Source organism: Artemia sp. Qi Xiang Cuo, chromosome 16 (assembly GCF_049724085.1).
Source record: "Artemia sp. Qi Xiang Cuo chromosome 16, ASM4972408v1, whole genome shotgun sequence".
Lineage (NCBI taxonomy): Eukaryota > Metazoa > Arthropoda > Branchiopoda > Anostraca > Artemiidae > Artemia > Artemia sp. Qi Xiang Cuo.
In genome coordinates this window covers 54757910-54783830 of record NC_142809.1, presented here as the reverse complement: position 1 = coordinate 54783830, position 25921 = coordinate 54757910, and the positions used below count along the sequence as shown (strand labels likewise).

Sequence of the window (25921 nt, the reverse complement as noted above, 5' to 3'; positions counted from 1 at the left end):
GATACGGAAATTATTGACAGTTAAATCTAAAAAAAAAAAATGAAAAAAATGAAAAAAAAATCTGTTAAAGTGCCAAGGACATCAGAATACAAAACATTTTGGCCACCTATTCATACCTGAGAACCACAACTTTTCACTGTCCTTGGTACTTTAAATTTCAACTTTAATTGGAGTTGAAAAAACGCCTTTTTTGTGTTGTGTTTTTTTTTCACTGTCATTGGTACTTGAAATTTCAACTTTAATTGGGGTTGAAAAAATACCGTTTTTACGTGTTGTGTTTTTTCAATGTCCTTGGTACTTTAAATTTCAACTTTATTTGGGGTTAAAAAAACACAATTTTTTGTGTTGTGTTTTTTCACTGTCCTTGATACTTTAAATTTCAGCTTTAATTGGGGTTAAAAAAAACTTTTTTGTGTTGTATATTTTTCACTGTCCTTGGTACTTCAGTCGACAGAGTCGAAAGAGGTGCACGTTCCCTATACCTGTGCAGTGTGGGGTGAGGGTGAGAACCCTTCTCATGGCCGTCTCATCATACTTCTTAAAGTGATCCATGAACAATTACTAGTCGAAAGAGGCGCAATACATCTTTGCGTTTGAAGTGGTTTGGGGAAGGGACTGAGGGGATTGGGTCCCACAACTTTTTAAGACTTTTCTTTCAGTTTTTCTAAAGTTATGAAGTTTTTTGGACAGTACTACATTTTCGGCAGGGGTGCCATTTTGAACCGTGAAAATAAACAAGCAAAAGTAATTAGTTATATTTGGCAAAACTTTTTATAAGAAAAAATTCAAACCTAAACAATATCCTGATTCCCAAAGACAACTACACTTTCAACGGAAAGCTACACTTTCTTAAGCGCTGTGGTGCCATATGTTTTTGTGTTGTTCTTTTTGTGATGATTTTCGCCCGATTTTTTTTAATTATCGCCATCTACTAACAAAAATTGCATAATTACATGCGTAGGCCTTTTCCATTAAAAATTGAGCTTTTGTTTTTTTTTAATTTTTCGAAGACATATATGTAAGTTTCTACTTTGCCCATTCAAACAATTAGATTTAAATTCCACTTTCTTTTGTTAGCTTAAGCATCCAAGATACAGAAAAAAATTCACTATGAAAAGTTCTTATTTTCAACTATTTTCTTGAGTGAAAAAGGAGGAGATAACAAATTTTTGAAAAATAAAATTAATATCTTACGAATTATATAAGATAGAAGAAAAGGAATTAAACTTACTTCGTTTCGAGTATCGTTCACATAACACCTTTTGAATTGACTTAGCCACTATGACTTCCGATAAGCAAACAAAAACTGATAACAACCTTCATAATGATAGATAGATAGATAGATTTATCCACACGAATTCCATATTGGGCCATGGTGAAACACAACAACCAAGCAAAAAATACAACATCGAAAAGCAAACTGACAAAACACTAGAACTGCCAAGAAAATTTTCACGATGCTTCAAACCTACCCGGACGAACCTTCTAATATTTTTTATATCTAAAAAACACCTACTTTTCGAAATTTCTTAAATGCAATCTCTCCCCCCAAATTTTTATTTATTGGAGCTTTTTTGTTACCTAACAATTTAACCTATAATCAATAAATTTTGAAAATATTGTATTTGCCATTGCTGTCATTTTGGATTTCCGTTTTTTTTCATGAAACTTTTTTTTTTTTTTTTAGCATTCAACTTTATACTTTTTTGCACACCACCAGTTCTTAAATACTTTTTTGCACACCACCAGTTCTTAAAATTTCTAATGGATTTATGCTTCTGTAAAATCTAAAAATTAGGAAGATCCTGCCTATTAGAAAAAAACTGCATACGAAGAAACTTGGTTCCCACCGTAATTCAAAAGACAGCATGTTATACAAAGGCGTAATTTGCTACGGGGCAGGGGGGGGACTGCACCTATCAGACCTCCGTTTGCCCCCCCCCCATACCTGAAATTTAGTTTCTTCTAAAACCTTGTCAAAACGAATATATACCTGCATAATTTAAGCATCAACAGAAACGGATCAGTTTTCTTTAGTAGATATTTACCTTTATAGTACTATAAAGTATCTTGGGAAAATTGGCTCCAACTTTGCCCCCCCCCAGAATTTTGACGAAATTACGCCACTGATGTCACATAGTATACACTTTACAGCACAGAATTAAAACAAAAAAATATTTTTTGGGTTTAGCCGGGGCCTGTTGTTGGTGCAACGAATATTTTCAAAGGTATTTAAGACGCGGTGACAACGATCTGTCAAACGATCTATTTGACAATTTTGTTCTAGTCAAGAGACACTCTGGCTGCAACCTACAAGTGCAGCACCGACGATACCTGAATCCGCAACAGAAATTTCAACAGACCAAGGTTAGAAACAAATTACTTCACTAACATAGCTTAAAAATAAACCAGATATAAATACAACAAATACTTTTACTTTATTAGGAATTGGATAGCAAAACACCTGATAAAGATACACACATATAATATATATATATAAACAAAGAAGTTTTATACGAATTATATTCGTGAAAGAAAATAGTGCACTGATTACAAGAATAACGATTTCTATTCCAAAGGCATATAAATGATAGTCCGTTTTTTTTTTTTGGGGGGGGGGGGGAAATTTTTATCAAAATTTGCCTTCTTTAAAACAAAGAATTCACATCCCAGAATATGCATAATCACATAAAAATACGCAGTTTTTGGTTATTTAATGGTAAATAAAAACATTTCTTATATTTAGCCTCCTCCTACCCAAAATCAATATCTCGAGTATAAACCTACACAAGTATTTTATGATCAGGCTAGGCCGTATCCAGAGGGAGTAGGGAGTAGATAATTTTGGAGACCACACTGCTTTTCCATGACGATAAAATAAAAGTCCAAAATAGGGATAAAATCCTTTTTAATAGGCAGTGTATAATAAATTTTACAAAAATACCAGATATTTCGGTCACATATACAGTAACCGTCATCAGTAGTAGTACTACTCACTGTATATGTGACCAAAATATCTGGTATTTTTTGTGAAATTTATTATACGCTGTCTATTAAAAAGGATTTTATCCCTATTTTGGACTTTTATTTTATCGGAGTAGGGAGTTTGACCCCCCCCCCCCAAAAAAAATGTTTGTCTGACTCGTAAAAACGCAACAAAAATGAAGATAAACAAATTTTTTATGCGTTTTTTGGCACCCCCCCTCCCTCACACACAAACACAAAATTCTGGATACGACCTTGTAATCAGGGTCTAAGAGACGTTCAACATCTTTGTCTTAAACAGCAGACAACTCCTTCCTCCCACCATGAAAAAGAAGACAAAAATATAGGTTCTACTCTAGACAAGAGAGGGACGTTAGACGTCCGGACTTAAATTACAAATAAGAAAGGAACGCTAAACGTTCACAAATAAAACATCTGATAAACATACACACATATATACACAAATAAAATTTTATACGAATTACATTCGTACGATGATTACAAGAAAGTAAAATGATTACAAGAAGAACGATTTCTAATCCCAAGACATACAACAACGGTCTCTTTATTTGGGGGGGGGGGGGGCCAAGGAATTTTACTATTATTATATACGACTTATATTCCTAAGAGGGGAAATTAAAATGATTACAAGAGGAACGATTTCTAATACAACGGCATATAATGATAGTCCTTTTTCAGAGGAGAGAATTGATTTGTCAACATGTTTCTTCTTAAAAAATCATATTAAGTCCTCTATTCCTGGAATAACAATCTTGAGTATGAAACTGCCCCCCCCCCCAAAAAAAAAACAACAAAAAAAAAACAAGCAAACAAAACGTACTTTATTCTGCCGCCATAAAAAGAAGACAGAGAATAGAAAAACATAGTTCCTACTTCTGACCAGACTATTAAATCACAAGTAAGAGAGGGACGTTAAACGTTCACAAATAACAAATAAAACACCTGATAAAGATAAAAAAAATATACATACAAAGAAATTTTTATAAAAATTATATTCGTACACGATTTCTAATCCCAAGGCATACAATGAATAATTCTTTTGCTAGATGGGGAGGGGGAACGACCCAATTTTTATAATCATTTTTTTACCAATTTTTTTTTTTACTTCATAACCAATTTTTTATATATACGAATTATTTTCGTACGGGAAAAAAGTACAATGAGTACAAGATAAATAATTTCTAGTCCAGAGGCATACAATAATAGTCCTTTTAAAGGGGGGGGGGACAAAAAAATGTTCATAAAAAAATTTCTTCTTTAAAAAACAATCAAATCCCAGAATGTACAATATCAAACCCAATAATAAAAAACAAACTTAACAATGTGCAGTAACAAAACTTTTTTTTTCCATTTAATTGAAACAAGGTTAGGACTTTTTTAGACCGGGGTGTGGTGTAGATTTATTAAAACAGCGTGCTAAATTATACAAAGTTGTAGAATATTGCGGAAAATATTGTAAAGTATCCGGAGTTTTTTTAGGAGGGGGAAGAAAAGGGTAGAAAACATCAGATGATTGCGTCGGATTCTTCGCGCCTTGACTTGAAAATATGCAAAATAGCTTAAAAAACTGAACGATAAAAGAAAAAAAAAATCAAACTTGAGTTTATTAAATCACAAGTAAAAGAGGGACGTATAAATTTTAAATGAGAGCATAAAGGCCAAAAGATGCATTTTGGGTTTTCAAGTTTCGTAAGTGATCAGCTGTTTTTTACTATGGAAGTTTTTTTTAGGCACATGGCAACAATGATCTTTGTATTAGAAACTACAATTTACTTGGTGCGAAAAGTAACTAAAAGACAATTTGTAAGAAATTAGAACTGAAAAATCTTGACAATCCAACTAAGTACGGTAAAACGAATTATAAAAATCAACCAAGGACGATTTAAAGTACCGAGGACACTTTTCGTCCTTCTTGACCCATTTTAGGCCTACACAGACCTGAAAAGCGTGAATTTCAAACATTGTTCTTTAGGTTGTTTCAAAATTGTGAAGTCATTGGGACAGTATCTTATTTTCGTCAGTATTGCCACGTTGAACCGTGAAAATGGGCAAGCGTTTTTTTTTTTTTTTTTTTTTTTTTTTTTTTTTTTTTTTTTTGGCAGTCATTACTATGAAAAAGGGTTTATATTTTTACTTTTTCAGTCTTCTTCGTTAAAAACTAAATTTCCAATTTTTCCTAACTTTTAAGATATGAATAGTTGCGCAAGTTTCCACGTAAATAATTCCAAAAATCAGCTTCAATTTCACTGTCCCTAGTGCCAGAGCCGTTCAAAGGAGGGGTATAACCAAGCCAGATACCCTGGGCACCATGGCTGGGGAGGGGGCGCAGCTGGAGTATTGCCCACTTTTGTCAACGGATCAAAATTTTCACTTGCACTCGCTTTTTGCTTACATGTGAGTGGGGAGGGGGGGGGGCTGTAATTAATTTTTTACCGGGCATCACCAACCCTAGGAACAGCTCTGCCTAGTGCCAAAAAGTATGGGTAACTTATAAGAATGGAAACTGGCTCTAGTATCGACAAAACAAAACTATTAACGCCATCTGACGTTTGGTGACACTTTAAAAGCAATGATTAAAATCCAATTAATAGAAAGTCCGTAAATGGAAAGCCTAAAACACTTTCTCACTTTACAATTTAGTTTTAGAATCCACTCCTTAAAATTTTATTCATCTAGGGCCTGACCTAACTAGCCTGAACAGCTTTCCAAGATAGTGAAGATAGTGAAAAGCCTATCACGAAATTTTAATCATATTTTGACGACCTCTCGCCACTTGCCACTCTTATAAGGTACCTCTTTGTCTAGTACTTTAAGGAGATGATGGAGATATAGCTACAAATAAGAAAGAGAATGGTACATAACACCTTCTGAATTACCGCAGCCAAAGTTAGGAAACATATTTTATAGTGGCTATAAAAACCCCTTTTATATAACAAAACCCATCCAAAATGAGCATAACAATTCTCAAAATGAAATTGTAAACATCTAAAAAGGAGAAAATGCTATTGTTCTTATATACATACAACAAGAATATAAAATGTACTTTTATATAGGGTATAGAAGAATATACATACAACATTATAAAATGCCTACTAGCTTTCCGAACTAGGACACTTGTCACTAGACTTCCTTAAGGATCTCAAGTACTCCTTGGGATGGGGTAGCACCGAACCCCCTTTGTGTATATAAGGGTGGACCGAGTAATCAGCTTTTTTTTAGAAACATAATTACTAGTTAGGCTTGCTTTGTACAGTTTTTTTTTATAAATATCTAAAAAGGAGGTAAACAAACTTATTATTTATTCAGAAAAATAAATTTGACAAAATCAGGTAATGTCATTAACGAGTAGCTAATCAGTAATATGTCCAATACGTGTATGTTTTTTAAATATGTATTATACAACTAAAAGCGCTGAGAATCCACAATATGTTTATTGACTTAAGGCAAGTCGAAAATGAGCTAAAATTTCCATAGATATAAAAACCAGATCCACCAATTTGTTTCTTAAAAGTAAATCTCTCTACAGTAAAAAAAAAAGTGTGAGTAATTTCGTATCAGGTTTCACGTGGCCATTATCTGACACTATACCACTGGTCCTGGCAATTATCTCTATTATTTTTTAAATATTATTTCTGTTAATATATAGAATATATAGTACCAGCGGACAGAGCTTCGCTCGGTGAAAAGAAAGACTTTGGTAAGACAACTTAAATTTCATTTTATTTGGCAAACTTTTTGCATATTTATACCGACAAAATATTCTATACTACCGACGATCGAATTAAAATTTAATGTCTTATTAAAATTTAAATCAAAATTCAATTATCGATAGTATAAAATAATTTGTCAGTATAAATATAGAAAAAGGTTTAGAATAAAACAAAATGAAATTAAAGTTGTTTTGCGAAAAAGATTGAAAATACTGTCGGTCCTTTGGCACTACCATTTAAAAGTGGATTTAATTCCCTAATCATCACATCTCTTTTTCACAAAGAAACCAATTCCTTGCTTTCTTTATGGCATCTGATTAGAATTATCATCTATCCAGAGCCCAGGTGACTCAATTCCACCCAGGTAAAATCTCCATTATACGACTTCAATGCCATCTACTCCATGGATTTATGAAGAATATTAAGGAATGGGAGGGAGAACCGAATTTTTCCAAAGTGGCAGCCTATCTACATCGGTATTTTTCACACCGGTAAAATGAAATGTGCCAATTTTCACAAGGAATTTATAGCTCGTTTAATAAAAAGAGCTCTCTTTACGCCGCTTTGAAAAACTTTTTTGAGATAACCACTGTCGGGAGGTTACTCCACCTGGCAACAGTTCACTGACCAAAATTCTCTTTCAGGTTTTACTCCTGGCGGGGAGTTCCCTGCAGCAGAGTAATTCTGACAAATGCAGCACTCTGGAAAATGTAGCTCATTAGCTTAGTTGTCTGAGGTATGACCTTTGACAACCCCTTCAAAGGGGTATAGTACAGATTAGAAGGCTTTTGTTTAATGGCACTGATATATAAATATTTTTAGTTGCATGAAACCTAATGATTCTAAAAAAATTACCTTTTTTTTTAATATTTTTTTTTATTTTCTAAAATCTCGCAGAGCATTGTGAGTTAAGATGGCAGCAATCTTATTTATCAATTTGACTTAATACCTCACATAATTTTTTACAGAATCTCGTTCGATTAAACACTGTTCTGTTAATAGCTATGTGGACATTACAGACAACTACTGTTTTATTTTCCTGGTTTTGTTCACAGTATCTCAACAAAGAAACATAACTCAAAAGCCCAGTTTTAACTAGTATTTTATACGACTTATCAAATAGTGTTGTTTAATTCAAATTTATAGGGCTTTTTAGCGTAAAATGATGACCTTTCTCTGTACAACGATTTCTAAAAAAAATGACACAAGTTATTTGTTTTATTTTAGCATAGGGACATTAATCACAGCCTCGTTAGTTTCATATAGCATATCGACAGAACAGAGAATTTACGCGTTTTGTTTACATTTTGGTTGACAATGGAGCGTTTGAATCACTCTAGTTGGCATTAAATGTCGTTTTTTGACGACACAAAAGAAACAAAGTTCTCTTTCTCTGTCGACACCATTATCAACAGAAACAATGAATCTAACACCATATTTGGAAGAAAATGATATTTATGTTGACGGACAAAGTTAGAATCGTTCATACGTCACTTTTGAAATGTCTCATGTCTCGAAATATTTATATTTAAAATAATTATATCGTTTTTTTTAGTTTTAAGGTTCAGCAAAATATGCTTAGTCGAAAAACCAATGTAAAGCGGAAAATATCTAATGAATTTATTATTGGGGCATTTATTATATGAATTTATTATTATTAATCGACACAATCAATATTGATTGTGTCGATTTCAATTTTAAATTGCTAGCCATAATGTAAAATTTCTCTGTCAACCAATAAAGGAACTGACAGTTTTTTATTGCCAAAAGACGATACTTGTAGCGAAATATTGTCGACAGAGATGGATCAATTGCGTGTTCGGTCAGTTGTGTCAATAGACAAATTGAACAAGGGTTTGTTTACTTATTTATTGGCAAAGTATAAATGTTATTCAAAACTTCATATAATGAGAATCATAAGGAAAACATGGATCAAATCATGATATTAATAGAGGGGCTAGACTTCGATTATTCCAAGGGTAAATGCCTGGTTTTCCTCTTTGCTTCCTTAAAGATTTTTCTTATTTATCATCTAAAGTAAAATTTATTTTATTTTAGCCAGTTTGTATACTAATAGACTAAATATTATAATTTTAGCTTAGCTTGATGTATTGTATTATTTTTTCTTATTCTTTACTTATTTACAAGACAAATTAAAGTATTTGTCGAAATAGCAAATCATAGAGGCACTATATGAAAATTATGAAGGAATCACGGAGGGAATTTATAGGAGCTAGCGCATGACAAAACTACTTTACTCAACAGCGGCGTCATGTAGGGGGAGGGGGTATTCAAGGATTTTTTCCATTTATAGAAAAAAAGAATACAAAAAGGCATATTTCAAAATCAAAGGGCGGGGCGTTTTTTTTTTTTTTATCTTTTTAACGACAATACCAAAAAAGCATCTTTAAAAATGCAAGGGGGGATCAAACACTAAATTCCACCCCTGTTCCAGTAGGAGGGGAGGGATTATCCAAAGACTTTTTTATTTCTAGAAAATAAAGATACATAAAAAGCATATTTCAAAGTCTAAGGAAAGGGGTATTTTTTTTCTTTTAATCTTTTTTTTTATACCAAAAATATGGCTCTGAAGCATGGGCGCTTCGGAAAGCGGATGAGGATTTGCTAGATGTATTCCAGAGAAATTGCTTAAGGATTTTTCTGGGTGCCCGGATGACTGACCGTATTTCAAACAATAGGCTATACGAAAAATGTGGTTCAATACCGATCTCTAGGGCTATAATGAAAGAGAGGTTGAGATGGCTAGGGCACGTTGTGTGGATGAAGGATGACAAGATTGCCGAAGATTGTTCTTTTTGGCCAACCGTCTAGGGCTAAACGGAAAGCAGGTCGTCCTCGTCTGGGATGGGAGGACGTCATAATGAAAGATTTAAATGAAATGGGAACTTCGTGGGAGGGTGTAAAAAGGGAGGCTTTGGATAGATTGAGATGGAGTAGAGCGTGCGAAGCTGTGTTGGCCTCAGGTGGCTTGGTGCTGCGGCGAGTTGTTAGTAGTAGTAGTAGTCTATTGCCCCCTCATCCTCCCTCCGATTTTCACCCCTGTTTCTAAACTTTATCTTAATAATCTGGTAAATTTATCATTTTTCTCCGAGGAAAGGAGGATCATCAAACAAGCCCCCCCCCTATATCTCACCTAAATTTCGAAAATTGAACAAAATAAATAATTCTGGTTAAAAATGATTACTTTCTGGTTAATATAATGGCAAACAAAGGTGGGTACTTGAACCTTTTTATAGTTAAAACTCCCCCTCCCCAGTTAAATAACAAGGTATGACCCTGATATTTATTGGTTATACTATCAATTCAGTACGGAAGTATTTTCTCAGAAATAATTCAAAACAAAAATTATTTTCTGCTGGAGTGACTTCTCCTATTGGTCAGTTAACGTTGTTTATATAATCCAAAAACATAAATGTAACGTACCTACTTTCTATTTCTTCTTTTACTTCTTTTACTTTCTATTACTTCTAATTACCGATTTTCATATATGTATTGGAATAAATTAATTTAAAATTAGATTCTTTAAAATTTAGTGTTACAACGTTGAAGCCAAGTTTCGTGTTCAAGAGAAATCTGACTTATCTACCCGTGAAAAGATCTAATCTCGCTTATGTTTTTACGTTCTCCGGAGCACTCGCATCTCAGTCCGGGTTTTTATAATGGGTGAGATAGGGAACAATCATACTGTCTATTATTTATATACTGTGCCAAAACAAAAAACAGAAACATTTTGAAACCAGACAGCTATATATTTAACGACAGGTGCTGTAACCCATAATATTTTTACAGAATTTTGGCAAGCAAGAATTTTTAATAGTTGCAGAATTGGTATAATTTACATTTTTTGTTTGAAATGTCGTTCTTGATCTCACTTTATATAAAATAGAGTATCGGTGATATTCAGCCAGGAAATAGCTAATTTCAAAACCATGATTTGAAGCTGCAGAGCAGATAGCAGATAGCATGCAGAACAGTTTCCCGGTTAGAGGAGATCAGATCAGTTAGTTGGTTTTTGGACACTCAGTTAGAAGGAACAACAATTGGTGTTTTGCCCCTTTCTTTCTCCAGGAATGAAAAACTATCATTGATGTAAACATTTATGAATATATTGCTGCTAAAAGGAATTACTTTAAAATATTTTATCTTTATCAAAGGAAGCAAAAAAGTTTTGCTTTTGTTATGAGTTAAGATTGCAATCGTCTCTATTGTATATTATTTGAAAAAAACTACGTTTTCTAAAGAGTTAAAGAGGCTGAGTTACAAGGTCGAACCTTAAAACGTACAGGGATTAGGAGGCACAGTTTTCCCCCCGCTTTCGCAGCCTTTAAATAAAAAAAAAAAAAATTAAACTGAAAGTAAGGAGCGACATTAAATCTTAAAACGAACAGAAATTATTCCGTATATGAAAGAGGCTGTGCCCTCCTCAACGCCTCGCTCTTTACGCTAAAGTTTGACTTTCTGACAACTCTTTTTTTAAACAATAAAAACTTTCTATTCAAATAGATTCCTTGATATACTGAAACACTAGATAGAAGGGATTGAATTTACCGCGTTGAACCGTGAAAATAAATCAAGAAAACTAATTGGTCCACGGTTAGGGTGGGAGTATGTTGTAAAGAAAGATTTAAGGGAAATGGGAACTTCCTGGGAGGCTGTAAAGAGGCTTTGAATAGATTAGGATGGAGGAGGAGCGTGCGTAGCTGTGTTGGCCTCAGGTGGCTTGGTGCTGTGGTGAGTTGTTAGTAGTAGTAGTATTTCGCGTGTAAAAATTCAAGCATTAACAATTTTTTTTATTTCCAAAGACAATTACACCCATAAGCTACACCTTTTTAAGCTGCTTAGTGCCATCTGTTTTAGCTTATTTTTTGTTGATTTTTCTACCCGCGTAATTTTTTTTTTAATTTGGTAAACAAATAGTTGTAGAATTTTTCAAGCTTACTTTTAATTTGGTGCCCGCTATAACCTACGTAAACTACATACGAAAATCTGTCTCATAAAAAATTAACCTCTCGACTTTTCCTAATTATTTAAGAATAATCTTCTTCTATTTTCTTATTTCTAATGTTTCTTACGCAACATTGTTATTGTTACCGGAATTGAATTATTTTTTCTAGAGACCATGAGCCGTTTTATTTTATTTCTTCGGCCCATGTTGCCAATAACAATAGCCGTAGGTGGGGCGATCATCCAAATGTGCAATTTTATGTAAGTAAATATCCCTGAATAGAATTTTAACTGTGTGCTGTTTTTGTGGGTGCCATTTTCAAGGTGCAATGTGCTTCAATTGGTGCGAAAGCCTCGGCGTTTGTATTAAAAAGTGCGGTGAATGGAAAACTCCACTTACAGGGGCTATAAACAATTTACTAATTTTACAAAGAATCAATGACAAATAAGTTAATCAATCCTGCTGAATTAATTAGTGAACTCTTTGGAGCCACTAAACATCCCCTTTTAAATTTGATACAATTTCAAACATATTTTACACAGGCGATCTTGGCTAAAGTAAATCAAAAGCTGCTATATTATGCAACGTAAATTTTAAAGGCAAGAAAAAAAATTCGTTTCATTTCATTTTTACTTTATCAGCACAAGAAGTGGAATTCACCATTAACACGGAGCAACCACAGATTTGAAGAAGTTTCCTCCGAATGCAAGTTAAGACAATTAAATACTAGTAGTGGAAGCATTGGAAGTTTCAGAATTGGAAGTTTCCATTAGCAAGGAGCATTCAGATCCAACAAGAAGCTGATTTGGTCCACGTTTAAGTCAAAGTAATTAAAGGCTAGTCGTGGAAGAAGTGGAAATTACCATTAAAAAAGGAGCATCCATGAATCCAATAAAAGACTAATTTGCTCCATGTGGAAATTATATTACTTTAAGACCAGTTATAGAATAAGTAAATTGTACTCCTTGGTATATATGGGTTATACAACCAAGGTACTCCTTGGTTCCTATTACCAAGGAGTACCCAAAGGCCCGATGAGAAGCTGATATGCTGTGAATGCAAATTAAAGTAATAAAAGACCAGTTATGGGAGATGTTGAAGTTGTAGAAGGGAAGGTCACCGTCAACAAGGAGCATCTGAAGATCCGACAAGGAGATAACACATGGGCGTACGTAGCTTCTTCTCTAGGGGGGGGGGGGGGCAGCCGATTCTGTGATGAAGGGCAGGGGGCTGAAGTTATATTGGTATTTCACAAAACCTTACATTGCCAGCAAGTTCTATCATACCTATGAAATATTTATTAATAACTAATCACCAAAAATCATAAGTCCCCAATAGGCTTCAGCATTAATCAATCTTTTTGGATTAGAGCTAAATCTTGCCAAGACATTATGGATAATTGCTTCTTGTTTGAATTTTATTCTGTCATTCCAGCTGTTTTTTTTACAGCTTTTTCAATCATCTACCTTTTATCAACGGACTTTTTAGCCATCTACCTTTTTTCGTCTGCTTTTTCAGCCATACTAGTGTAAATTTGAAGTGTTAGGGGGGGGGGCAGCTACCCCCTCTGCCCCCCATCCTTCCGTACCCTCATGAGCTAACTTGCTCCGATTGCGAAAGAAGATAATTAAAGACTAGCTGAGAAGGAAGTGGAGGTAGTAGAATCGAAAATTGCCAGTAGCAAGGAGCATCCACATTGAACAAGGAGCTGATTTTGTACTAATGCAAGTAAAGGTGATCAAAGACCAGTTGTGGAAGAAATGGAAGCTGTTGTACAAGCTGAGCTTACCGTTAATGAGGAAATTCCATAGACCTGACAAGGAAATAATTTGCTCCAACTAGAAATTTTGGTATTTAAATATCAGTTTTAGAAGAATAGAAATCGTCGTAACAAGGAGAATTCACAGATCCGAGAAGGAGTTAGTATGCCTCAAGTGCAAATTAAAGTAAATAAGGACCAGCTGTGGAAGAAGTGGAAGTTGTAAAAGTGACGGTCATTACTAACAGGGAGCCTCTGAAGATTCGACAAGGAGCCAATTTGCAGCTAAGGCCAATTAAAGTAATTAAAGAGCAGCTAGTGGAAGTTGTAGAAGTAAGAGTGTTCAAATTTTCTGAGCTGTTAAACATTTGAATATTTTGCGCTTAAACAGTTTAAATTAAAGTTTGGTCTATTGGTATTTATTTTGTTGCCGTCTTTTTTTCTGTCCATTTTACTTGGTCTTTCCTGTTTTTTACGTCATCGGGCTTCGAAAATTCCTGTCTTAATATTTAATGTTTCATCGATCAACAATTCCATTTAAACAACAATGCCATCTAGTTTTTAACAGCCACATAGTAGATATCATTAGTGACCCACCTATAGTAACCCCCCTCCCCCCAAAAACTACCCAATATTTAGCGTCTCACTAAGAAAAACCGGGTGTTCTGATAGTAGTTAGCACATCATTAAGCGTTGGTGAAAAATTGGTATATCGGGAGGAGTTACCTGACCTTATTTTATAATACAGTTTAGGCATTAACAAATTACTAACAGATAGGGTAGATCCTATGCAGTGGCGTAATTTCGTCAAAATTCCTGGGGGGGGGGGGGCAAAATTGGAGCAAATTTTCCCAAATCAAGTGAAAGTGACAGTGAAAACTGAAAATGGGTAGTATATTACCATAAAGACAAAGATACACTAAAGAAAACTAACATATTTTTCTGGATACTTGAATTATGCAGGCTAATCTTAATTTTAACAAGTTTTTTTTTAGAGACTAAATTTAAGCTGGGGGGGAATGAGGTCTAGAGGGGGGGGGTTCAAACTTGGGTATGGAGGATGCAGTTACCCCCCCCCCCCTCCATCCCGGCCCCCTAACAAATTACGCCCCTGATCCTATGTCTATGGTTAAAAATCCACCTACTTCAAATTATCACGTAATTATCACGTAATAAAACAAAATGAAATTAAAGTTGACCACCCCCGCCCCCTAGACCTCAAAATTTACATTAGATATGGCTGAAAAAGCAAATGGTTTGGAAAAAGCAGTTGATAAAACTCCATCAAACTATCGACTGCCCCCCCCCCCCCTAGACAATATGCTGCCTAATACTGCCAACGCCCATGTCAGAGTGCCAGTTCTGTGTTTGATTTTATCAATGGTTTATTTGTGACATAAAAGTTTTATGGAGAGAGATAGAAACAAACAAAGACATGAAAAAAAAATGAGAATAATAACTTTACATGTATATACACTTTAAAGCACATAACCATTATATGGAATGCAAACATGGTTACAGACCCTTGAAACTTGAATAAAAGCATAGTTAAAGTAAGTCAAGATCAGAGACATCTATTGCAAAATCCCAATCTAAACCAGCCGTACTACTGCCAATTGTACCCTAGAAAAGCAAAACGTGATTAGAAGAAAAAGGAAGAAAAGATTATATACAGCAGATTAAGTTTAGCTTTAAATCAAACTGCAAAAACAGTTGCTTAGCTTAAAAACCTTATTCCGATAGAGAAAAGTAAAATTCAACATTTCTTAGTCCTGCTTTTGTATCCATTTACGAACAAAAAAATTCAAAAATACAAAAAAGATAGATTAATCTACTGCTTAAAAATTTTGCAATAGGAAGCATGAGTGACTCCTAAATAAATCGTGTTCCAATATTTAGAGGTCCATGAAACTTTCAAAGATGGACTTAAGGCCCCGTTTAGATCAAGAACAAGCGTTTCCAACTAGTAACTGCACCCATTACCTATATATAATGCTTTAAAGTCCTCTGAAAATTAGTCCATGCGTCCTTAACTAACTAAAAAAAAAAAAAAAAAAAAAAAAAAAGGCTTAGAAGGTGGCCAAAGTTTTAGCCTAACCTTAAAAGGGCCTATGGAAAAGTAAAACATATTACATTTCTTTTCCCTAAAAAATAAGACATAATTAGAATAAAACAAGAGGGAAAAGATTATTTACGGCAGTTGTTTGCTCGTAGAGAAAAGTCAAATTTAGTACTTAATAAGTCCTACTTTTACAAAAAAAAAAAAAAAAAAAAAAAAAAAAAAAAAAAAAAAAAAAAAATACAAATAAACTAATATATATATTCTGCTTCAAAAATTTGGTAAAAGGGAGCAATAGTGGCTTCTCAATAAGTCGTGCCTCAAATATCCTAGGTTAACGAAACTCTAGAGATGAACCTAAGGCCCCATTTATGACCAAGAACAGATGTTTCCAAGTTCATAACTCTACCTATTCCTTAAGGTCATGTAACACTTGAAAGATCTTGTGAAAATTAGTCTACCGGTCAAAAAAATAAAACACAAAGGCCTATGGCTCCACAGAAGCAGATTCTAAGTAAATTTCCTTTTTTTAAAATATAAAACTAAAGATGAGTTTAAACTTTAAAATATCTCTCCCATGACCAATTTTTGGCCATAGAACCATTCCCGAAAGCTTTGTCGACATAGGACAACTGGAACGTGACCTAGCGATAGGATACTTTCTCTTATCATAATTAACATAAAAACGGTTTTAAAATAAACCCGCTGTTCATACACCTGGGGTAATTTTGACCATGCATTTCATATCTTATTTTGAAAATGGGAGTATACCAGAATTTCAAAGGCTCCTCACTAGCTTACCACCAACTGTAAATCTAAATTAGCCATAAATGGTATTTAGTCTAGGCCTCAACCCAATATAATTTTCCATTTATATATTTACTTAAAAATTCGATCATATAATGTTTATGTCATAGTTGGAACTAGAAGAGAAATCGTCAAAACGCGAGTGAGAATAATTTCGTGATTAATGAAGACAAAACAGGGTTAGCGGCACTTCCAAGTACGAACCCCCTATGTATGCGGCCTTTTTCCTTCAGTCCTCTGACCTTTTCCCCATAATTGAACCATTGTGTAAGCACAAGATAATCCTTAAAAGAAATATTTAATTTTGAAGCATATTATAGAAAAACCATTATTAATCTGAAAATTTGAAATTTACCTCGAAAAGACCAAGGGATCGTCCAGGAGAAACAGATGTCTCCGATGGTCCACCTGGCGAGTCACGTGACTGAGATGATTTTGCACTTTGCAGACCACGTATGGTTTTTCCAGTGTTGCTACTACCACTAGGCTGACTTTTTGACATCGATTTGTCCAAATCTAGAAAAACAATAACCGATTGACTGTTTCCTAAATGGTAATACAATTCGTTTAATCACCTATCAAATAGTTCGTGGTAAGGAACTGTAAGTAAGGAGCTAGTCGGCTGAATAGTAACCGAAACTCTGAAAAAGGAGTTTTAATAACAATTAACACATCAAAAACATTGGATTTTTATGCTGATTCCAAATATATAAAATTCATTGAATTTAACGTTACCCATCAAAAGCTATGAGTCTGAAAAAATTTATCTAATTTTCGAAAAGGGACGAAATGCCCCAAAAAAGTCAGGCCATCTTAATGAAAATCACATAAACAGATTGGGAATATCAAAAAACTCTACTGTAGAGGTTTCAAGCTCCTATATACGAAAACGTGGAATTTTGTATTTTTGCCAGAAGAGAGATCACGCAAATGGGATTATTTGTCTGTTTGTTTTTTGTTGTTGCTGTTTTTTTTTCTCTCAGTGTTAATCGTTTCGAACCAACCGTCCTAGAAGATCAGCGAGGAAATTAGTTTTAGTACCCTTTTTAAGTAACCAAAAAGATTAAAGGGCAACTAGCCCTTCACGCCCCTTTTCCCCCAAACACAACCAATCAAAATATTGGAAGGGCCGTTTGATTTAGCATAGTTGAAAGGTCAAAAGCCTCTAGAGACGACATGACCCTCACCACAGCCCTTGGGGAAAGGGCTGTGACTTATGCAATTTACCCATTGTTTACACATAGTATTTGTTATTGGGCAATATACGGAGCTTTCACGGGGGGGGGGGGGGGGGGCCGTGGGGTAACGTTTAAACTTAAAACGAACAAAAATTATTCCGTATATAGGAAGGGCTGCCCCTCCTCAATCCCTCGCTTTTTATGTTAAAGTTTGACGTTTTTCTCAATTTGTTTTCATAGAAAGATTGCTCAAATACCAGGGCCGTTGAATTTGAATGAAAAGTATTTTAAAACTTTAAGACTTCAGTGTATTCAAGTTGGGTGCAGAAGTGGCATTGGATTTGAACATACACACACTTCTTTCTTTGACATAATAGTACACCCTTGTTTGAGCAAGAAAAGTCTGCACGTGTCTTCTGCAGGAAGAATCTTTTGATTCTTACTTTCTATACTTCTTTACTTTAGTTTTAATTTCTTTTACTTTAATTTTAATTTCTTTACTTCTTTACTTTACTTACTTCTTTACTTCTTCACTTTAATTTTGATTCTTACTTTCATTCTCATGCTATTCTTGCACTCCTGCGTAAAGGTATCAACCTTTCTATTTGTCTTTGCGCGGAATTCTTCCTTTAGGGTGCGTTCTAGTTCACTTCTCACCTATCATATTCCAGAAAAGAGAGGTAAGAAACCAAGCATCAATTATTAGTCCTACTTTATTTAATGATGGTTGCAGCAGTAGCTGCAACCTAGTAAAGGGCGAACCACAGCCCATATAGACCAAAAATTAAACAACGTGTTAAAAAAAAACTGCCTATTGAGAAAAATTGCCATCTGACGCTGATTCAGGAATTGTAACTATTATTTCGGTCTGTTTTAAAAGTAAAAGTTTGATTCCGAAAAAAATGAAACCCCTTGAAAATGGCGTCGGATCAAAATGAAAAGTGTACCATTGAAATCAGAATGGTCAAAAACCTTTTACAGGGAAATTAAAGTCCCCCATCAAGGAATAAACAACAAGAAAATAAACATCAAGAATAATAAACATCAAGAAAAATAATAAACATCAAGAAAAATAAACAACAAGGAATAGCACTTTTTTGCGTGGGTAGTACTGATCTGTCTCCCGTTAATTCTTTTTCCCAGGGCTAGCGGGTCAACAGAACATCATAGAGATATGCTTAATGGGTCATTCAAAAGATATTTCTCATATGTACACGCTTTTTATAAATTCCACCATCTGCAAGTGACAGATGGCACTAAAAATGGCACTTTTTCCCCATTTCTCAAGGGGCGGGGCTAGCGGGCTACCAGAACATCGTAGACAGAATTTTAATAGCTAATATAAAAGATATTCCTTATATCTACGTATTTCCTATAAATTCCACCATCTGCAAGTTCCAAATGGTACTAAAACGGCACTTTTGGGTGCCATGTCTCAAGCAAAAAATCTGGGGCTAGTGGGCTACCAGAACTTTTAGAGTGATGTTTAATGGCTAATTTGAAAGCTATTGCTTATATCTACGTGATTTTTATCAACTTTACCATCCGTAAGTGCAATATAGTATTAAAAACAACAGTTTTGGTGTCATTTCTTAAGTGGAAAAGCTTGGAAGTATAAAACGGTATCATTGTCATAATTATGGTCCAAAACCCTTAACTGGAGGTTTGCAAGAACATTTTCCGTATGTTCCTTGAGAGATCGATAATCTCTGAGCATAAGTTTTTCAGAGTCGTATAAAAATGATTATATTCACTTATTGATGATAGTCCATCATCCTAGGGCAGAACTAAGGCAGAAAGTCATAAAATGAGGGCAATTTAGATAGTCTTTTAGTTCTGTGAGCCACTTGAAGGCAATTGGAGACCAAAAATGATTTAAAAATTTATGACCGACCATGTCCACAGGATTTGCAAGCGAGTGGACGAATGAGATTTCTAATTAACATCGTTTTTAATTAGAAACGGGCAAAGATTATTTAAAAAATGTTTTTTTCTGAGGGAAGTAAAGAGCGAAGCCGGTATCGGTTGTATCGGTACCGTGCGTATCGGTGTCAGGCGTATTGGTATCATTTTTTCAATCATGGTTTTGTGCCTTCTATATGATTTTTTATTAAAACGGGCAAAGATTAATTTAAAAAACAAAGTTTTTCTGAGGGAAGTAAAGAGCGAAGTTGATACTTAAAACGAACATAAATTATTACTTCGCAGTCTATCAAATATATTTCGATAAAACTAGTGCAAATATACCAGCTGGTGATATTTCCTTATTTTTGTAGAGAAAACTAGCACTTTACTGGGAACATTGCTGCTGGGAAGATTGTTCCGGACAGACTCAGGTTCATCTTGGTTTTACCACTTGGGCAGTTTTGTGTTGTTGGGTATGCCTTTTCGCTAATGAGAACGTTGTTCTGCACAGATTCAAGTTCACTTGGTTCTACTATTTTGATAGCATCGCGGTTGATCCAATTCTGAATGGCCCTTGGACAATTTAAGTATCGTCACAGACTTTGCTGATAGGAAGAAAAAAAAAAAAAAATATCAAGTTTGGTTTAGAATCTACTAAACCAATAAGCTATGAAAGATGTTAAGCTATTCATAGCTCATTGGACCACAAAGGACATGTTGTGTTTTGGGATAATGACCATGCTGAGCTAAAAAGAAAAGTTACAGCTTCTAACAATTTTTTTTACTTCAAAATAGCTAGTCACAAACGGAAACTGTACAAGGATGGACTCCTTATGTCCAGTCATTTCCCTATCGCTGTTGCCCAAAATTTCTTAGAAAGCGTGTAAAAAAGAACAATAATACCAGTTCCAAGCAAATTTTGTGTATCTAGCAACTCAAAACTAGGTTATTATAGTGCTGCCCAGGAAAACAGCCCAGTACACTGATTCAGAATAACATGAATCGGACAGTAGGCTAGGCAAGGTGGTTACCCGTATTTGAGCAAGTTTTTAAGACAATTTTTTTTTTCTCTAGGTCCTGAACCATTTTCATAGGATATTTAAACCTTAAAATTAGGAGATTGTTGAGGTATGAAACTGAAAATAATTTGGTTCCGAGGGTTCATTTAGTGACTTCGATACTATAAATTTTCCGTCAGTAGCACCCCTTATATCTATTAAAATAGTACCCCCTATTAAAAATAGGCCTGGCTTTAACTGAAAGATTCTTTACGTTCGGTTAGGCTTCTAGGTAGAGGCATAGTGCAGCCCAGAATTCAGATACCAAAAAAAAAAAATACCATCAGATTCTGCATTCAATACCCGTTCCATATATGACAATTGCTGCGATCGAAATCGAATATTTCTAATTCCATATTTTCTAACAATTACAGCCCGACTTTATCTGCTATAAGGTACAGCGGTTTTGATCCTCGTTACCTTTCGCCAAATCCTGAAAGAGTCCAATTCTTGTACACAAAGCCCGAAAAAAAAACATACATAGGCCTTCCAGCGCCTAAGATAGATTTGGCCTAGAGCAGCAATCAACGCACACCCTCTACGGCTTGTCTGCTTAGAATGATTAGAATGTGGCACATAAGATGTACGAAAAAAAAAAAATCCAAACCACTGATAGCATCATTAAAATTCCTACCACTGTTTTAGAATTTCTAAAATGTTCATTGACACAAGGTTGTTTGCTAAGTACTGAATAGTAGAATTGTCAATAAATTACCTTTGTAATTGCTTGTTTCGTCCAAAGAAATCGTATCGCAAGCAACCGAACTCAACATCGGATCTTGAATCTCATCCAAAGCATTACTTGGAGATCTAGTGAAATAAAGAAAAAAGAGTCATAGAAAATTATAAGATATAGTATAGCAGAGGATACAATAAAATAATACAGAGAATAGATGATTCAAAAGTACCTGCATTTCTTGAGACCTGCAACATAAAAAAAATACATTTACCGAATATTTTCCCATAGTTAACCCCACTTAATAATAACCGATCAATATTACTTCTACAACTACTAACAACTTACTGCAGCACAAAGCCACATGTGGCCAACGCAGCTGCGCATGTTCCTCCTCCATCCCAATCTATTCAAAGCTTCCCTTTTTAAACCATCCCAAGAAGTTCCTGCTTTCCTTAAATCTTTCCCTACGACACCCTTCCACTTCCTTCGGGGACGAACTGATTTTCGTTTCGCGTCGACAAGAACAATATTCACCCTACTGAATTATTCTTGTTAAAAATTATCCGTCATAAACGCTTATTTTTATTCAAATATCTATTTTATCAATCTATAATATCTGTTTTTTATTTTCTATTGCTTCTCCATTGAGTTTTGCATGACTTTTCTACTTCAGATGCATCCATCATTTACAGTACTATATATACAACTTGCTTATCCGATATAGTTTTTGTTGTACAGTTAAGGAGCAAATGCATTTGTCAAATTTGTCAAAAATTTGTGTGCAGATTTGCCGTTTTTTGAATTTTTGCAGTATAATTAAAAAAAAAGTAATTTCCAACAGATGTATCCCGTTCCTTCATTAAGGTATTTTCAAAATCTAAGAGGGAAGGAGGTAAAAACCAAGAAGGGCACATGCCCCCGCACAATTGATACCATTGGTCAGAATCTACGTACTCATTTTCCTTAACAGCATTGTCACATTTCTTTAACTACTGCTAGTGTCTATAAAATCGTCTCTAGCAGCGGTTTCACATTGGCTATATATTGGCTATAGTAGGGATTATATTGGCTTTTATATTGGCTATAGTAGGCAACATGGGGGTGTACTGTAGGTCCAGTACACCGTAATAATTTAATTTTAATTAATTAAAATTTAACACAGTTACAATTTAAATTTGATTCTGGTTGGTGGATTATTTTTAGCTAACCAATCACAGACCATTTTATATTATTACGTTAGGTAGCTTACATTACGAAGCAATGTGAAACCAGCATAAGCCTTCATATAGTCATCACCTCATCACTCCCACTATTTATAAATTATAAATAGTGGGAATAAAATATGTCTAAGATTTAGTATTGACTAGTAAAGTTTACGGGGATCACACCCTCTACCTGACCCTCATCGAAAATATATAGTGGGGTGAATAATTTCTAACCAAACTTCCAGAAGAAAACTTTCAGAGACTTTTTAAGATTTGATATTTCAGATGATTCCTGAACTTTCTTTTACCTGACTATTACTATCTTCAAATATCATATGGTTATGGTACCATTATTTAAGAAGAGGGATATGTCTCACAATAATTATCGAGGAATTCATTTAGGGATTAGTTTACCCAAGTTATTTTGTAAGGTGTTAGTTATTTTGTATTTTGGAGGTGGATAGGAAATAGGGATGTTTTGGATAAGGTTCAGGCGGGTTTTAGAGAAGGCTTTGGGACGACTGATCATATATTTAGTCTGCAGGCTTTAGTTAATAAATATACCAGCGCTAAAGAAGAAAGGTTTTACACGGCATTTATAGATATTAAAGGAGCTTTTGATAATGTTTGTAGGTTTCTATTAATGGAAAGTTTATTTCTGTTATGTATCTCGATCCTGTTTGTCTTATCTTTAGTTGAGATGTACAAGTTTAGAAAAGTAGTTGTGAGAGTTGGTAGGCAAGTTTCAAGGGTAGTTAGAGGAAAATGGTGTTAAACTGGGTTGCACATTGTCTCCTAAATTATTCACCCTATTTATAAATTCTGTTGTGGCGTTTATGGAAAAGAAGGAGGCGCCAATAGTGAGTTTAGACATTTTTCCATTTGCCTGATGTTGTTCGCAGATGACTTTGTTTTGGTTGCCGATTCAAAAAGGAACCTTCAGAAATTACTTGCTATTTTAGAGGATTATTTGGATAGGAAAAATTTAGATCTTAATGTGGATAAAACCGTAGTGTTAGTGTTCCGTAAATGTGGTAGACTTGAGGAGGATGTTAGATTTAGTTTTAAGGGTAGAAGGGTTAGATTAGTGGAGGAATGGTCATATTTAAGTGTTAAGTTTAAGGCAAAAGGAAATTTAATTAGTAGCCATATAGAAAGTAGGATCGAAAAAGGTAAGGCATGTTGTAATATGGTATTAAGAATTCAGCTTAGGAATATTAAAAAGATCCAAGTAGTTAAAGAGATTTTAAAGTAGAGATTTTAAAGTAGATTTTAAAGAGATTTTAAAGATTTTAAAGTAGTAAGATTTTAAAGTAGATTTTAAAGTAGTTAAAGTAGTTAAAGAGAGTTAAAGATCCAAGTAGTTAAAGAGTTAAAGAGTAGTTAAAGAGATTCCAAGTAGTTAAAGAGATTAGGTGTAATGCGCTATGGTTCTGAGGTTTGGGGGTATGTGAAGAGAGATAGGCTAGAAACAGTGCAATTAGGATATTATAGGAGGTGGTTAGGGATAAGTAAGAATGCAAATAGTTTAGTAGTTAGAGGTAATTTAGGTTTGTTTTCTTTAAGAAGTCGTAGGCTAATTAACGTGGGCTAGCCTTTTGGAAATTTTTTTTAGTGATGCCTAGGGTGCGGGTGATGAAGGCGGCTTGTTTAGAAATGTTGAAGGGTAGCTCAGGTAGGCGGGTGGCCGTACCAAATTAAGAGTGTATTAGATCAGTGTGGACTAAGCCATATGGGAAGGGGGGACGGGGTGTTTTAGGGCTCTAGGATATGGTGGACAAAGTAAGTAGATTAGTTGAAATGATTTTACAGGACCAAGAAATACAGTCATGGCAGGCCCAGCGTTCGCTTTCGAATTCACTGGATCTTTATTGTCGGTCGAAGGAGATTTGGGTTGAAGTTTTATTTTTTAATGTGGGTTTGAATAAAAATGAAATAAAGTTATTAATTGAAATGAGGGCTGATTGTTTGCCACAGGGCCAAAGAAGTAAGTTTACTGAGAGGGAAAGGTCAAAGGCAGGTCCTTATTTTTGTCCTATGTGTGGAGGTTTAGATAAGAGCGTTTATCACTTGAAGTGTAAATTTGAGGAGCTGAGCGATTAGAGGCTTGAAGTGTTTGGTAGGGGGGGATTATAATTTTCATTGGTTGGTGAGAGTGTGTGTGGATGAGTGTTTTATGGGTATCAGAAGCTTGGCACGGTTCCTTCGTCTCGCGATGAATCATAGAAGAAGATTTCTGTAGGATTAGGTTAGGATTTGTGCAATTTCTGTAACGGTTCTTTGTTTATATTTTTTGTCATGGCCCATAGGCTTTTAGCGCAAATAAATTCTATCCTATTCTATTCTATCAAAGAAAGCTTATCCAGAAAGCAATTTCCCCACTATGAACAGATTTTTATTACATTTCGGAACCCCCTCCCTCTTATTCCCACTAATGATCACTGATCTTATTCTCATTAAATTGGAGCCTAACCCGAGAAAAGAAATTACTTTATAACAACTTAAACTAATTTAATTTACTAAATTACTTTAAATTAATTTTTTGTTTAGTTTCAATTACTTTAGTATCCGTCGAAATTAATTGGCCTATACTGGCACACAGGGAGGAAACGGGTTTACGTGGCCTCGAAAAAATTGGGCTAGAAGTGAGTCCAGAGAGTTGTGAAATTCTGTTAGGTCTTTTTCTAAAGAAACGACATCACCAGTAGAAACAAAATAAATCAAAAACTACTAATCATCAGATGTTTGTTATTGTTTTTCCTTGAGAGCTTTTGAACAAAGGACATAATCAAAAAGAAAAAGTAGGACTACAACTTGTATTCTAGAATCCTCCCCCTCCTGATAAATCATCTAGGACTCCCCTTCAGGCTTGAATCTGCACGTATCGACGTTTGTAGATAGGGTTCAAGGTATCAGGTTGGGTGCACAACAAAACTATTAGTCCCTTGAAGGGGATCAGTGAGGGATCCCTTAAAGGGATCAGAAGGGATCAGTGACCATAAAACTATTAGTCCCTTGAAGGGATCAGTGAGGAAATACTTAGATTTATCTAGGTCCAAAATATGAACCGTATTATCTTTTTTGACGTGTAGCCTAGTACATACAGTGTGAAAGTTATCGTACCTCAACGCGGAGAGAAAAGGACGAGAATTTTCCCTGGGATTATCCGTAAGGGCAAACACCTCTCTCATAATTATCCGGATTAGAACCCTTCTATTTACGGCCATGAACCCCCCCCCCCCAGAGTTAGTACTGCACAGATTTTAAGATATCAGACTACCCATCAAACAGTTCGTGGTAACGAACTGTAAGAAAGGAGCGACCCGGCTCAATGGTAACCGGAACTCTAAAAAACGGGGTTTTGATACCAATAGATACATCAAAAGAGTCAGATTTTAATTCTGATTTCAAACATATAAGTTTCATTAAGTTTAATCTTACCCATCAAAAGTTACGTGCCTGAGAAAATTTGGCTGATTTTCGAAAAAAGGGGGAAAGACCCCTAAAAGTTATAGAACCTTAATGAAAATCACACCATCATATTCAGCGTATAATAGAACCCTACTGTAGCGGTTTCAAGCTCCTATCT

The 25921-nt window shown here is 34.8% G+C and overlaps 1 protein-coding gene across 2 annotated transcripts in view; it reads right to left on the bottom strand.

The window, feature by feature from the left end:
• Nucleotides 1–14788: 14788 nt before the first annotated feature.
• LOC148943107 (uncharacterized) overlaps nt 14789–25921 on the bottom strand; it is a 128361-nt gene continuing 117228 nt past the window's right edge. For both annotated transcript variants that reach the window (XM_089102510.1, XM_089102511.1), the window contains 3 exons: nt 21164–21258; nt 16663–16823; nt 14789–15064 (listed from right to left, as the gene is read on the bottom strand). In XM_089102510.1, coding sequence (XP_088958636.1) covers nt 14990–15064; nt 16663–16823; nt 21164–21258 — 331 coding nt within the window. In that variant the 3' untranslated portion in view covers nt 14789–14989. The remainder of the gene's footprint in view (nt 15065–16662; nt 16824–21163; nt 21259–25921) is intronic.